This window comes from Ursus americanus, chromosome 27, assembly GCF_024610735.1.
Source record: "Ursus americanus isolate L20-20 chromosome 27, mUrsAme1.1.p, whole genome shotgun sequence".
NCBI lineage: Eukaryota > Metazoa > Chordata > Mammalia > Carnivora > Ursidae > Ursus > Ursus americanus.
Window position 1 is genome coordinate 28,757,695 of NC_142153.1, and position 16,111 is coordinate 28,773,805.

Consider the following 16,111-nt stretch of genomic DNA (forward strand, 5'->3'; position numbering starts at 1 on the left):
GCGGGGAGAGACACACGGCTTGTCGGCTTGTCATCCCTGGGAACAGTGAGAGAATACCATATGGACAGCACGTCGGGGCAGAGCCGGGGGGCAGGCGGGGTGCCTCTGGCTCACATCCTCTGTGTGTGAACCGCACTCTGACAACTCAGAGGCGGCACTTTCGACTGTGTGCACGAGTATGTCTCTAACGGAAGGGGAAAAGGCAAACAGTTCATTTTGAAAACTTGAGGGGAGAAAAGAACATGGAAATGAGGCTTTACCTTGGGTATTTGACAAAGTTGTGTGTGTGAGTGTGTGAATGTGTTGGGGAGTTCTCCCTTTCAATCAGGGTAGCTTTTCCAAATTAGTGCTGCTATCCTCATTAATGCATTGGGTTTCCTGCCAAGTGAAACTCCACCATCTGAGGCCCCATTATCCAGCTGCTGAAAAGCTGAAAGTTTGCTCCATTAGCTCTTCTTTACAGTCTAGTGAACCTCAGTAGAGGACAGACCTAAAACATGTTCATTCCCGGGGTATTCTGAACAGAGGCTGAAAGAATGCAGCAGAAGCAAAGCAGAGTGAGCCTTTCTGCTAGTCTTCCACTGTGGGTGCATTAAAACCTCTGAGGACATGGGCTCAGACCTCATTGCTAGTTAACACTTTCCTGAGCTGTGCAGAAGTTTCAGAACATGATCCAATTATCCTAAATGGCTACACATGGATCTTTAAATACCATAACTCAAGGTGAAGTTCATAGTATGTTTGGGAAAGGCTTAATGAAAAGTTCATAATAAACTGTAAAAAATAAAATAAAATAAATTCTACTGGAATTCATTGACATCTGGTATAGCAAACGTGTTAATGACATTACTAAATGCGTGAGATGTAAACGTATGAGAGTTTAGGGACCCCAGAAACTAGTAAATCAACAACAATAATGTTCCAATCACGACCTACTCTGGAGCTGAACTGTCCAAATTCCCAGTGAGCAATCCCTTAGAACGCATACCACTTGGCCGTGTCTGTCTGTTTGAAGTGGAACCACAGTTATAATACCTGAGTAAGATCAGCCTGGTGCAAAAGACTGGTCTAAACGGGACACCTGTAAACTCTGCCTTCGCTTCACTCGAAGTATCAGTAAAGGTGTTCCCACTGACTCAGTTCACAGAATAGGTCCCAGATCTGCTTCACGCTAGGTCACCCTGACTGAGGCCTGGTCATGTGCAAGGCATCGCTTTGCTCTTTGCATGTGTCCTGTCTTTGAATCCAGTGCACAGTTCTGTGGGGCAGGTGCCGCTATCGACCCTCAAGAGAGGAGCTCATGAGAGCCCAGGGACTTGGAGGAGGGAATGGCAAAGCTAGCTTTGAACCTGAGTTGCCGGCAGCTAGAATCTGGGTTCATAATCCTCCTACCGCATCTGATCAGTTTACTATTACCAGGGTCGCAGCCATTGTTAGCTACTTGCTACCTTTGTCCGAAGCCCCTTACGTGTGATAACTCAGTGCAGCGGGAACTCCGTGCTCCTCTTAGAGTGGCTCTCACACCCTGGTTCTTACGTGTGTGGGGCACTCATAAGCTGCTGCAGAGCACCTGGCCTTGATGACTGTGGTTTCTTCTTCCCCTGAGATTACACTGACCTTTTGTGCTCAAACGTTTCTGGGTTTGGAGTGTGGGGAGTTGGACGGTACAATAAGGATAGATAATGAAAGCTGATCGTTGACTCTGTCTCCCCAGCTGGAGTCATCTTGAGGTTGAAAGTGGACCCTGTTAATGATCATGCTGGGAAAACAGGTGTACACCAGGGACATATGGTCACCCAGCAACCACTGAAGGCCTGGATTTTGTATTTCTTAATTTTCGGGAAGTCTCCACATGGCTGCATAGTCAGCATTTTTATGGAGCTCTCGATCCCAACAGATCACGCAAGTCGATGAAAGAAACGGTGAACTCAGGCCTTCCATGGGAGCGAGCGTCCTCAGTTTTGTGCAGCGGCTCATTGACTTGCGGAAGACCACTCTCGTTCCTTAATTCACGCAGTTCGGTAGTTCCCATGTCCAGTAACTGCTGTGTGGTTCCCACGGCCAATGCACGCAGGAGGGCGGGCAGGCAGCCCACACGTTCGACCGGCCTGCTTGTGGGATGATGTCTATACACTGCTCGGTCTTAGAATCTGCCCACATTTTCATTTCAGGGGTATAAGAAAAGGAAAATTTATCTTCCTATGTGGTCAACCTACCCAACCTAAGCAGACATCCCTGTCCCAAATAAACATTAATACTGAAGATTTTGTCATTTTTAAGCAAAAGAATAATCTGTGGACTTGAAATAATATTCGCTTTTTGTTTTCCTTCTAGTGATCTCCTGCGGAAGCCTCTCCTTTCCCCCAAACGGTAACAAGATTGGCACACTGACGGTCTACGGGGCCACGGCCATATTTACGTGCAACACGGGCTATACCCTTGTGGGGTCTCACGTCAGAGAATGCTTAGCCAATGGACTCTGGAGTGGCATGGAAACGCGATGTCTGGGTAAATTCATCTATCATCTGGCACTTCTTTCATTCATGTAAGCCTTAAAAATACAGCACGGGTGGGCAAAGCATAGCACTTCTTCCTATAAATGCCCCCACAAAGCTACTAAATCCTCCCTCAGGCTTCAATACTCCACTTCACTCTGGGACTTCTTCTGTAAGTAGCTGAAGGGATTTTTTTTTTTAAATCTGACCAATAAATGAAAGTCACATATTGCCTTAAGTGACTTAAACACTCTTATACAGAGTGCTGAGGATATCACTGCACTTAATGTCATCAGGATTTTAGGACATACAAAAATGATGTTCAAAACTCTTACACACTTTATCTTTTAAAACTTTTAAGACTGTGTCACTAAGTGGAAGTAAGACCAATCAACGTAAGTACAATGAAAAATTTCAAATGGAACGTGTGTACAATAACTTGTTCTTCCTTTGCCCCAAGATGAAAATTTTCTGCATGCTTATTTTTAAAAATGGAGTTGAAAATTTTTTCATTGAAAAAATCTTTTGTGAATAAACATAAGGAAATTGTTGAATAGGCAGCGTAAAGTATACTGATTTATAATGAACCTGTAGGTCTCCAAGTAATTTGTAAAACAGGTTAACTGCCTTTCGTGCTCTTGACCTCTTTCTGGGATCTCAGTAATTCTGTAATCACTCAAAAGCTGTAGAATCTGGAAAGTTTAAGTCTCTGACTCTCTTGTGGGCTGGAAATCACTCAGGAATGAAGCCAGGACCAGTAAATTTTGAATAGTAAAAATCTGTTCTTTTTACTTGAGGTGATTTGAAGAAATACTCAGGAGAATTGGGGGAAAAAAGAAAAAAAAACAAGAGTGAGAATGAAACTAAATTAGTAATTCCAGAGAAAATCAACCAGCAAAAGGAGTTTCTCACTCTTATCCATAAAATGGCACCTGCTTTCTAGAACTCACCATCATCCCTACATGAAAGCTGCTAGCATGCTTCTTGTGTGTATACGCATATATTCTTGATGGGTGTGGTCAGTACGGTTTTCCGTAAGCTGCAAAACTTCCTCGGACTATGTATGGGGCTTCTCGTTGACAGTCCTTAGTGTTTCTGAGATCGTCTATGCCTTCCTAAATGTTCTTATGGGGTGTCTGGTCATTGAGTACCACTCTCCTTAAGGCAGCTCTCGGTTCTCATGAGTGACGTCAGCACCATAGAAGGGAACCGGATGATCTAAGAAACTTAATCACTGCTATGATTGTGATGATGGAAAAGCAATGACAATTTACATTTGATTAGGGCTGTATTGCTGACTAAAACCTCATTAAGTAAGAGGGTTATTGTGGCCTCAGGGAGTTTGAGTGGCACATCCAATTTCTGGAACTGTTCTATCATGGGGTCTGCCAGAGTCTTACTGATCCCCAATAAGCCTTCACCTTTTCCGTGGTATCTTCTGACTGAAGGTAGGACTTTGAAGTAGAAAGGTTGGGCAACATAGTGCATGGTTGGCAGGGCCAAGGTGCCCAGAAGTGTGGCTTTGGTGTGATGCAGTATGTCTTAGAAGCTTCTGGGAGAGGGAGTGTTCAGAAGGAATTTTAAACTGAAAATAAAGAGTAAATATGTCTGGACAATCATGTATGAAACATTAGTGTTCTAGAACCTGGATCTAGAATATAAGGAATAATGAAATTGGAAGAGGCAGAGAATCTTAAAGAAAAACTATTAGAACAGTATTAGATATGACACAGCCACATATGTTCACAAACCAATGAGTAAAGAATGAGTAATACAATTAATATAAAGATTTTCAAAACTCAGTAGATATGGTTTCACAGATACCACTGAGACTTGAAAGTTTAATTCATAATATAGACCTACCTTGGAGATATTGTGGATTGATCCAGACCACCATAATAAAGCAAATATAGCAATAAAGTGAGCCCAGTGAATATTTTTGGTTTCCCAGTGCATATAAAATTTATGTTTACAGTATTCCTTAGTCTATCAATGTGCAATAGCATTGTCTAAAAATGTATATCCTTTTTTATAATAATTTTTTATTATATTATGTATGTCCCTTAATTAAAAATCTTTACTGCTCAAAAATGCTAACCAGCCCCTGAGCTTTCAGGGGGTTGTAATCTTTTTCGCTCGTGGAGGGTCTTGCTTCAGTATTGGTGGTTGCTGGCTGATCAGGGTGGTGTTTTCTTAAGTTGGGATGGCTGTGGCAGTTTCTTAAAATAAGAACATTGAAGTTTGCTGCATTGATTGGCTCTTCCTTTCACAGTTTGTCTGCAGCAGGTGATACTGTTTGATAGCCTTTTATTCACAGAACTACTTTCAAATTGAAGTCAGACCTCTCAAACTCTGCTGCTGCTTTATCAACTGAGTTTATGTAATGTTCTGAATGCTTTGTTGTCATTTCAACAGTCTTCACGGCGTCTTCCCCAGGAGTAGATTCCATCTCAAGAAACCATCTTTGCTCATCCACAGAAGCAACCCCTCATCTGTTGGACTTTGATCCTGAGAGCACAGCAGTGCAGGCCCACCTGCAGGCTCACTTCTGATTCTCGTTCTCTGGCTCCTTCCACCCCCTCTGTGGTTTCTTGAACCCTCCACGTCATCCATGGAGACGGGAATCCACTTCTTCCAGACTCCCATTTGTGTTGATATTCTGACCCCTTCTCATGAATCACATATGTTCTTAATGGCAACTAGAATGGTGAATCCTTTCTGGAAGGTTTTCGGTTTACTGAGCCTTCAGAGGACTCACCATCTATGGCAGCTATAGCCTTATGAAATGCATTCCTTCAATAGTAAGACTTGAAAGTTGAAAAGATTCCTTGATCATGGGCTACAGTATGGATGCTGCATTGGCAGACATGAACCATATTAATCTCATTCTCTGTCTCCGTCAGAGCCCTTGGGTGACCAGGTGATCATTGTCAGTGAGCAGCAATATTTTGAAAGGAATCTTTTTTTCCCTGAGCATTAGGTCTCCACAGGGGGCTTGAAATAATCAGTAAACCATGTTGTAGACAGATGTACCGTCATCCGGGCTGTGTTGTCCCATGTGCAGGGCACAGGCAGAGTAGACTCAGCATGATTCTGAAGGGCCCTAGATTTTCAGAATGGTACGTGGGCGCTGGCTTCCACTTAGAGTCACCAGCTGCATTAGCTCCTCACAGGAGAGCCAGCCTGTCCTTTGCAGCTTCGAAGCCAGACATTGACGTCTCTCCGGCTGGGAAAGTCCTAGATGACATCTTCTCCCAACAGAAGGCTGTTTGGTCTACGCTGACAATCTGTGGTTGAGTGTAGCCACCTTCCTGAATTCTTCATCAGCACCTGCTGCTTCACCTTGTCCCTTCATCTTACGGAGATGGCTTCTCTCCTTAATCCTCACCAGCCAACTTCCGCTGGCTTCAGACTTTTCTTCTGCGGCTTCCCTACCTCTCCCAGCTTTCACAGAACTGAGAATTTAGGCCTTGTTCTGGATTAGACTTTGGCTTAAAGGAGTGGTGTGGCCGGTTTGGTCTTCTGTCCAGACCACTCAGACTTTCTCCATACCAGCAATAATAAGGCTGTTTCACTTTATTATTATTTGTGTGCTCATTGGAATAGCATTTCTAATTTTCTCCAAGGGTTTTTCCTTCGCATTCACAGTTTGGCTAGCTGTTTGGCACAAGAGGCCTTGCTCTTGGCCTATCAAGGCTTTCCACATACCTTCCTCAGTAAGCTTAATCATTTCTAGGTTTTAATTTAAAGTGAGAGATGTGTGACTCTTTCATTTGAACACTTAGAGCTCATTGCAGGGTTATTTTTAGCCTAATTTTAATATTGTTGTGTCTGAGGGAATAGGGCGGCTGGAGGAGAGGGAACAAGATGGGGGAATGGCTGGTCAGTAGAGCAATCAGAGCACACACACCACGTTTCAGTGAAGCTCACTGTCTCACATGGGCGTGGTTTGTGGTGCTGTAAACCAATGCCAGCAGTAACAGCAAAGATCACTGATCATAGATCACATAACAAATAGAATCCTAATGAAAAGTTTTGAAATACCGTCAGAATTATGAGACACGGAGACATGAAGTGAGCAAATTCTTTTCTTTTTTTAAGATTTTTTTTGAGAGAGAGAGAGAGAAGGAGAGAGAGCATGAGCAGGGGGAGCGGCAGAGGGAGAGGGAGAAGCAGTCTCCCCACCGAGCAGGAAGCCTGGACTCGGGGCTCGATCTCAGGACCCTGGGATCATGACCTGAGCCAAAGTCAGACACTTAACCGACTGAGCCACCCAGGAGCCCAAAGTGAGCAAATTCTGTTGGAAAAGTGGCACCAGTGTCCCTGTGCAATGCTGAGTTACCACAAACCTTCATTTTGTAAACAGGCAATAATATCTGCAAAGCAAAATGGAATGAGATGTGCCTGTGCATAGAATATGGCGATGCAAGGTGTCTCTTCTTCTGAATCATAGAATGCTGATGTACAGATAACACAGTATATGTCTGTGGGACCCATAGAGACACAGCTGAGGTAAGCAGACAGGAGAACAGAAGTAGAGTCAGTGCTAGAGAAAATTCTAAAATGGTCACATGGATAAACGGAATAGAGTCTCCAGCCCTTAATCTGGCACAGATACTTGAAAAGTAGAAAGTGGATACCACCATAGTCTAAAAATTACCTAGATGCCTAATTTGGGTATAATAATTTGAATGATACTATTTATTGGTAATGAAAAATGTACAAGGCATTTTTCAATTTTATTGAATCTTCATCAGAATGTATGGGAAGTTCTTATCACTCCTGTTTATAGACAAGAAATAACTTAGAATAATGAGGAATTTGTCCACCATTGTAAAATCAATAATATCACAAACAGAATTTAAACCTAGGCAGTTTAAACATAGAACACAGACTTCTTAGCGTATATAACTAGTGTATCTGAGCAAATGTTGTGTTATTTTGCCAAAAACTGTATTTCTCAAAAACAAGATAGAATAAAAGAGGTTGTGTACTATCTGCTAATTCTGACCAATGAGGTGGAATTGGTTGGTTAACTAGAAGTGAAATGAGGGACTAGAATAGACCTCACCCCAAAGCACATGCCGTCAAAGGGGGTTTTGTGCCCTTGTCATTACGATGGCTAATCTTGTCCTTCATTCTCTGCTGTTCCCAGACCTCTTGTTTACCAGTCTTGCCAGTATTTTCCTTCCATTTCTTGTCATTTGAATTGTTCCTTTGTCCATTTCCATGGTTATGGATCTCCAGAAAATATGGATTTTTAACAAGCTGAATGATCTTGCGTGACCTTCAGGTTCTTCTGGACCCTATGAGGGTAAACTGGATAGTCACAGAGTGAAAATTACTTATAATGACAACAGAGGCCGTCAATAAGAATATTTTTCCAAAAAATCCGGGAAATAATTGATATAATCTCACGGCTTCAATTTTTAAAAAGAGACATCTCCTAAATAAAACCACCCCCATAACTATGACTTTGAGAAACAAATCACTCCAATGAGGAGAAAATGGGAAACTTCCCCCCAAAAAACAGAGACAGTTACATGAGAGGTTCCACAAGAAACTCAATTTGCCAGCAAAGCAACTCCCCTATAATGTATTAAGCAAATGGAATACAGGTGAAAGTCGATGACATGAAGGATGGATCCATCATGAGCAGGGACCAATGAAAAGGTTCAGGACCATGAAAATATAAGGACCATGGAGAAGTTATGTTTGAAATGACAACCAAATTCGCTCATTGTGGTTGGTATCAAAATAGCAGATGGTCCAGGTAAAGTAGAAAGATTCGGCCAACTCTTCATTCTGTCTTCTGTGTCAAAACTCGTTTTGGTGTGTAAAGGTTAGACCATGCTTTTATATTAGAAACCGGGACCCCCGGAGAGAAAGTGAGTCTGTCCAAGGGAACTTGAGAGTTTCAGTGGAGAGGCTGAGAGGAGGCTGAATCACTGGCAGTGCCCCTGTGGGATGTCATTAAAAGGAAGTACTGTAGAGTTAGAGAAATGTCTCGTGTGATTGTTCACAGGAAAAGGAAAGAAGCAAGCTGGCAGAAATGACGGATCTGTTAATTTGATGACACACAGAGCTGATAATCAACTCTATTATTTGTAAGATCTTGGTGATGCATATTTATGAAGAGCTAATATAGTTTCTCAAGATAACGTGCAAGTCTGGATCCATCTTGGTCTGGCATTGCTCTTAGATGGGTGTTTAGAAATACTCTTTAGAAATGGTGCTCCTGAATTCTCAGCAAGGTGTAGATCAAGATTTTCTATAACTCTTACAGTTGAGAAACTGTAACGTGGGCTGCATGTTGTCTTTTCACAATTGCTGGTGGGGCTGGCTACAGCGATGTCGATTATTGGGTTGAAGTCATTGGAAAGGTTTCTGGTTGTATGATTCTCTCCCCCATTCTAGACCATTCTATTCTTCTATTCAGATCTTGGGTAAGGGCATAATAATACTAGCTGGAAGAGGGAAAATACATCACTAACAACAGATTCAGGATCTTTTCAATTTGAATGATAGACAAAACACAGAAGGAAATAATGGAATTAATGGGAAATTTCACTCAACGTGAGAAATAAAATACCTTCCAATGTACATAGTGATGAGGAAATTAGGAAATCTTAGCGCACGGGGAAGGAGTTGATGCTTTGAATAACAGAAGGTTCATATGTGCCCAGGTGGCCCTGAGGCTGATCATGTCCAGACCTCATGAATGGAATACACCTCATTCTCTGTCTAGGAAGCCCACATCCAGAATGATGGTTTCACTTCTGTGAAATAATTTAAGTGGGCAGTGAGGAACCAGCATGTTTCCAGGGTGAAGGATCTGGTAACCATGGTAGCTGAGGAATGTTTGGATGACTCCTGACCATCAGTTTGGCGGAGAGAAAAGTTGGGAAATAAATAACAGCTCTTTTCAGATATTTGAAATGCTATTGAATGAAAGAGGGAGTAAGTTGATTTTTGGTATTATATATATTATATATATTATTATATATTATATATATTTATATATAATATATTAATATATTATATATAATATATATTAATATTATATATATAATATACAAGTATATATATATACAAGTATATATACTTGTGTGTGTGTATATATATATATATATATATTTATATACACAAGTGCCAGCCCTGATTGATGGGTAATGCCAACCATAAGGACCTGTATTGAGATCTCTAAGTTTTAATCAGGTCTCAGTTGTTAGGGATGGGGAAAAAATGAAAAAAGGAAAGAAACAAAAATAAAATGAATTAAATACATCTACCAAAAGCAAGGACCAGGGTTGCTATTGCAATTAGTGACATATTGCAGTTCCATCCATTGGTTTGTAATAGCAGACACTGTGCAGAAAATAGTTTTCAGACTAAATATAAGAAACATGTTCCCTTTAATTATTTTTTAACATGTTAGATCTGCCCCAAAATGCAAAGAAGAGTGGGGGCAGTTGCCTGCTTGGTAGGTTTTTACATAGGATCCTTTAGCGTTTGAGCTTCATTGATTCCGAGTCTCTGATGCTTGTCATTATAATGCAGAATACTTTGCTGAAAGCATTTTTCCAAGTTGGGGGTCAGGTATTTTATTGATTTTCATGGTTTATGGAAAAAACACTTTTGCCTGAGATGTTGCTTCTATTTCCTGTGGAACGTGGCCCATATTTCCAGTTGTAGCCCTGTGGTTATTTCCAGTGATTTCCAGTAGGGGAGACCATGCCAGATTCCTCTGATGATGATTGCAGCAGAAATGGCTAAGCACACGGACGGACAGCACTTTCACAGTCTGAGGCTTGAGACTGTATCTGCATGAGAGCTGTATTTAAGGAGATGAAAGGTGATCTTCTTTGCCAAACATTGCAGCCCTGAACCATGCTGTGTTGGAACTCACTAGTCTGAATGCTCTGCCAGAACTTTGGAGACAGGACTCCATAAGGGGAGCTGGACAACCCTGTGTGCAGACATCACGGTAGCTGGACTCCAGGCCAAGTGAGGCCCGTGTGCACCAGAGTATTTTTTCATAAAGTTCCGCCCACACTTAATCACCATTGTTGTATTACTACTGGGGTCTCTCTGGGCTCTGCAAATTACCAAGGACTTGTTCTAATTTACCATCTGGCCGTGTGACGTTACACATCTTCCTGGCTGGAGAATGCAGCACTGAGAGTGCTGACCCCGCATCTACTCATCAGGACCTTATAATCCATCAGGGAGCTTTGATGATCCCCGCGCCCCCATAATTATTTTCTTCTGTTTATCTTCCCTGTGGTAGTTCGCACTGAACCCACCAGAGAGCACACAGACGAGATGAGGTGGTACGTTTGTAATCCAGGTCTCCTGCTGTAGAAACCGACATTAAGCTTTTGATAACATTCATCTCATTCAGATTTTTTCACACATCATAACGCATCATCAGCCCCACTTTGCCACCTTTTTAATGTGTAGTATTTGAGATGTCAGTGATAGATCGAGATGTCTCTCACACAAAGAACATGACTTTATTTTTATTAGATTGTTTCGCTAGCATTTGAAATAAGTTTGCCTTTGCTATATTGTAATGACCTATGAGGAGATGAATTCTTTTGTACATATAATATCATGGTGACATTCCTATGGGTAAAATGGCTAGATGACATGACTCAAAATAATATTGTTAGACCATATTTTTTTCATAGTGCTTAGAGAACAAAATGGGACAGCATTCTTCAAATGTCTGGTATTTTATGATAGATCCATGTAAAACATTTTTACAGCCATGTATGGTAATGCTTACTTACATTACAACAGAAAGATGGTATTAGAGCAGGAAGTTGACAGCTCCACCCCTTATCTTTGCTGTATAATCTCCCATGTACAGTGTAGGCTGCAGGATACCAGGGAAGGTAAAGTGTTTGGAAAGACCCCGTGCTAATCTTCACCTGTTACATACGCACCATCACTGGCTGGGAGATAAATGTCATGATACTCTCCTCAGCCACAAGCACTTCTGTCTATATTTTTGAATATTATCTAACAATACTCATTAATTCCTCAGGAAATATGGCATAGGAAGTAAAGGTTAATAGGATGCAGGTCTCCTTTTCTCAGGAATTTATAATCAGAGGAATAAATAAGATAAATACCAAATCCCTTTGATAAAATTTGAGATTAACAAATGGCAACAGAGAGAAAGCTGGGGCAGGAGAGAGAGAGGCTGGTAGAGGAAGTGTTATGAGGGAAGCTACATTGAGTAGCCGGTGGATTTTCAACAAGCAGAAAAGGAATAAATTCATCCAAGGAACTAAGAGGCAGAGCAGTGCGGGAGGTGATGTCGCTGCCGCAGGAAGTTCGGTCTACCTGCACAGACCGTGTCCTGGGAAGTACTCTTAGTAATCACGGGGCACTCATATAGCAACGTGCTCACAGAAATGAAGCCATCTCCTCGTACAGACACCTGCTGTAGGTCGGGCACAGGCTTGATGCTGGTGTGTGGAGCAAGACATGGCTCTGAGAACTCATGATCTAATAGCAGAGATAGGTGAAAAAATTAAGTGTCTACTTGCTGAATTCACAACACAAAAACAACAGCAAAAAATCTAGCAGTCTGGATATTATAAATGGATGGTACTAGAAATGGATTCTTCTATTGCAGGGAAACCTAAAATAAGGGAGATCTTTGAGGTGCACATGAATGGGCAGAAATTCTTTTGGGGTTTGTATGCAGAGGGCACATTTGGGCTGAGTTAGGAGGGGTGCATTGATGTGTTACAAGCAGACAAGCTTGGGAAGGAAATTTCAGGCACAGGGGATGTGATAGAGTGATTATTTGGGGGATCTACACAAAAAGGAACAGATAAAGGATTTCTGAAAGCCCCGGAGACTACCCAAATCCAGAAATTTTATTTGTATTAAATATGGCTTAAAACAATTGCCCTTGACTAAGATGTGTCAAGAACGATTTGATGCACATGTATTTTGTGGCAAGCACTGGGCCCTCCTTTGTTGTACTGATGCACAAAGTGCTATGTGGCCCATGCAAGCGCCATACTCAGACAGGAAATATTTGTGTGCTATCCAAGGTACCACATTTTCTCTGACTTAGGCCAAGTTGCTGAACACTGTCCCTAGATACTGCACTTGCGGAAGATAAAAATTTCGTCTGTCCGTATTCAGATGTGTTCCTTTAATATGTACAGACCTGAAGATTTAAATGGATCCACCCAGTGGTGTTTAATGCCAAGTTTTCCCTGCATATAAGTGGATCTGAGCCATCTGACATTTTGTGACTGGTAATACTCAAGAAGAGCTTGTAAATTGGCTTTGGAATCCACGGCCAAATAATCTTTCCCTTAGCCCAAAGCCAGTGTTAGTGTCCAGAAAGGACAGAATGAAGCAAATTGCATGTCTAATTCTTATACAGGTACTGGCCATTTATGACTATTTTATTTTCAGCAATGAGTACCAATAATCACAAAGCAAATATAAACGTGGAATATTTGGTTTGTAGATTTTCTAAAAATGTATACATGTATTCAGTTTTAGTCCTCAGGTCAATATCAGTATCATCACAGATATAAACTGGCACAGTGAAAAGGTGACCTTGCAGTAGTGAGTTCTCAGCTGGGGGTGGGGGGTTGTGTGTGCATGTGTGTGAATGTGACCTCATGGGAGGAAAGAGGTTCAGCTCTGCAGTTCCTGTTAATGGCATGACTCCACACAGAGGATGCAAGGCTCCAGGTCTGTGTAGGGCACACCTGCACCCTGGAAGATATCCTGTCCAACATTTCTTTTTTTCTTTTCTTTTTTTTAGAGATAGAGTAAAAGAGAAAGAGCCAGGGTGGGGGTGGGGGGCAGAAGAAAGAGAGGGAGAGAGAGAATTCCAAACAGACTCCATGCCCAGCACGGAGCCTGACCTGGGGCTCAATCTCACAACCCTGAGATCATGACCTGAGCTGAAATCAAGAGTTGGACCCTTAACCTACTGAGCCACCCAGATGCCCCTGTGTCCAACATTCTACTGGTAGAGTGGGTTTCTATGGAATAAGTGAAAAAATGGAACTTTGTTAAATTTCCAAATCACAGAATTCATTTCTAAAATCACACAAGCGTGTGTAATGGTAGAAGACTCTAGCATACATTACTTGAAAGTACCCGAAAGTTGGAAGTGTTCAGCTTCTGCATGTGTTGTGATGTTAAGGTGAATCTTCCACCTGAGATCTGATGCCCTGGGTCAGTCACTCAGAGAGCACAGCAGTGTGTTTTCAGGAGGTTGTGGACTGTATGGCTCATTACGGAATAAGAAACAAATAGTGAAACACAGTAGGAAGCTAAACATTGCTCACATCCTCTGCATGGAGAAGGTTCCGGCTCTAAAATATAGCTTCGTATACACATTCCAGAGAGTGTGGATAGAATGCTTACATGCACTGAAGGACTCCAGTTCGCTCAAGAACGAGTGTTCATAATATCCACTCTGCCAGAAACAAGCTTAGGAAACCACCTCCGTCCTCTCAGAAATGTTGGACGAGATCTGCTAAAATGTGGAATTTAGATGGACCTAGAAATAGCTGCTTGGGGCCGGGGGCGTCCTGCTGTGGGCCCTGGCGTAGTGGGTAGAGCTCTCATTGCTGACCTTCCTGGTCCCCAAGTGCTGGCCCCCAAGATTTCACAGCAACCTGGGCTCCCCAGGGAGTGTGGCCACTTCCCAGCCATGGAGTCCTGCCCCTGCCCCAGTTTGCAGGGAACCTTGACCCAGGGGGACACCAGGAACCCAAGCCAGCCCTCCTGGCGACAGGGCATTCCTGTCCCCACCTTGCATGCTATGAAGTCAACTGGGCAGCTTTCGGTCAACCTTGCTCCCAATCTCTGTTTTAGTTAAATTTCTTTGGCAGATTTTATCCCTCCTAACCCAGCTTTGGAGAAAGATTATGAAAAGCAATGCCCCTTTTTTATTTTGGGGCATTCTAACCAAAATACAGTAACAGTTTATACATGAAAACAATAATACAGCTTTCATTATATACAGAATAGCATGAACTTATAAGCCAGTGATTGTCAAAGCTCATGACAAAAAGCAATCACTTGGCCAAGAAGGTGAAACATCCAGATTCGTCTGACCTGACTCATTCTTCTACAGAACAAATGGAATCTCACTGGTATTGGGATTGCATGGCATTCCTAGTCCATTGTTCAGTTTGTCTTTCTAGGCCAATTTCAATGATAATTTTATGGAATAGCATGTGGAGTACAGAGAATCCCCTGACCAGAACTGGACAACACCCACCCTGGCCTTGAATTCTTGGTTCTGCCACTGATTCAGAATCATCTTGAAGAGTTGGTGAATTTCCCATTGCAGAGTCATACTTTTCTACATATGGAGAAACTGACAAGTTCTAGAAACACGGGGGGAATGGAATTGCTAATTCATATTTGAAGTAGAAGGAAATTTGGCAATTCTTTTAGGATATGTCTCTAAACCTATCTATCTATCTCCTGAATTAAAAATCCTATGGAAGTACAATTTTTTAGCATTCTGCCTCATTCCTCAGCCTGCTGCCAGTCGGTGGTATCGGGTTCGGCTTAGTGGCAGATTACTAAACTCATTAGCGGGATTGATATAGAAATAAAGCAGGCTTATGTTCATCACTCCCTGGATTTTCTTTCCACACTTTACTGAAAGCATTTCCAACTGGCACTTCTCAAGAATTGACTTCCTGGTGTGATTATATTGGCCACAGAATTACCCATAAAAAAAAATAATAATAAAAAAATCATGATCTGTGTTTAAGCTGAAGCCAAATGTTAACAAGAAACAAAGGAGGGAACAAAAACATGGAACCTTGGGGTCATGGTGTGGGGCTGGCTGTATGATCACATTGTCTTAATGAGTTGATATCTTGTTTTGAAATGTGTAGGGCTGCCCTCATCCCAATGTCTCTTTTATATTTTGCAGTTAATAGATTTTCTTATCCTTTGCTATTGTTTATACTTAGTGGACGTGTAATAAGTAAACCCATCCAAATGGTGGCAGGTGCGTGAAGTACTGTTTGTACAATTCATTAACTGAGAAGGATAAAAGCAGATACCCTTGTGGAAAATGGACAATTTGGTCATATAACTCCATAGTCTTCAGACTTTAACAGAGACTAAAAAGCAAATAAAATTTCTCATTTCAGCAACTAGACTGCCTTTCTATCATCTTACCTGGCTAACAAATGCACATTCTTCAGGCCTTAGATGTTGCCTGTTCCAGGCTTTCCGATGGGCACTATTGGCGATGCGACCCACCCCTTTCCCTGGCACACTAGGTGCACACACTCTGGGCCCTTCTGTAGTCCACCTCCCCGTCTCTTTTTCACTCTCTGTATGGTTGTATCTGACTGTCTGTGGTTGTATCTTATCTTCTGTGTAATCTCAAGCCCAAGACCATTGCTGGCTAGTAGGAAATGGTCATGAAATTACTGTCCAGTAAGTGAAAGTCACCTAGCAGATAATGGATTTGGGTACACTTTGACAGTGGAAAGGACGTCACTGTCAAGTGCGAGGTTGTTTTATTTCTATTCACTGGCACAAGTATTTGATGAATGACTCACACATTTTAGCCACTGGACGGAAGCATA

At 42.0% G+C, this 16,111-nt stretch overlaps 1 protein-coding gene across 1 annotated transcript in view; it reads left to right on the forward strand.

Moving 5' to 3' along the window:
- Positions 1-16,111, forward strand: part of CSMD1 (CUB and Sushi multiple domains 1) — a 1,039,667-nt gene that overhangs the window by 964,040 nt on the left and 59,516 nt on the right. Inside the window, exon 50 of the mRNA XM_087856321.1 lies at positions 2,335-2,508. Within this exon, the coding sequence (XP_087712447.1) occupies positions 2,335-2,508 (174 nt within the window). The remainder of the gene's footprint in view (positions 1-2,334; positions 2,509-16,111) is intronic.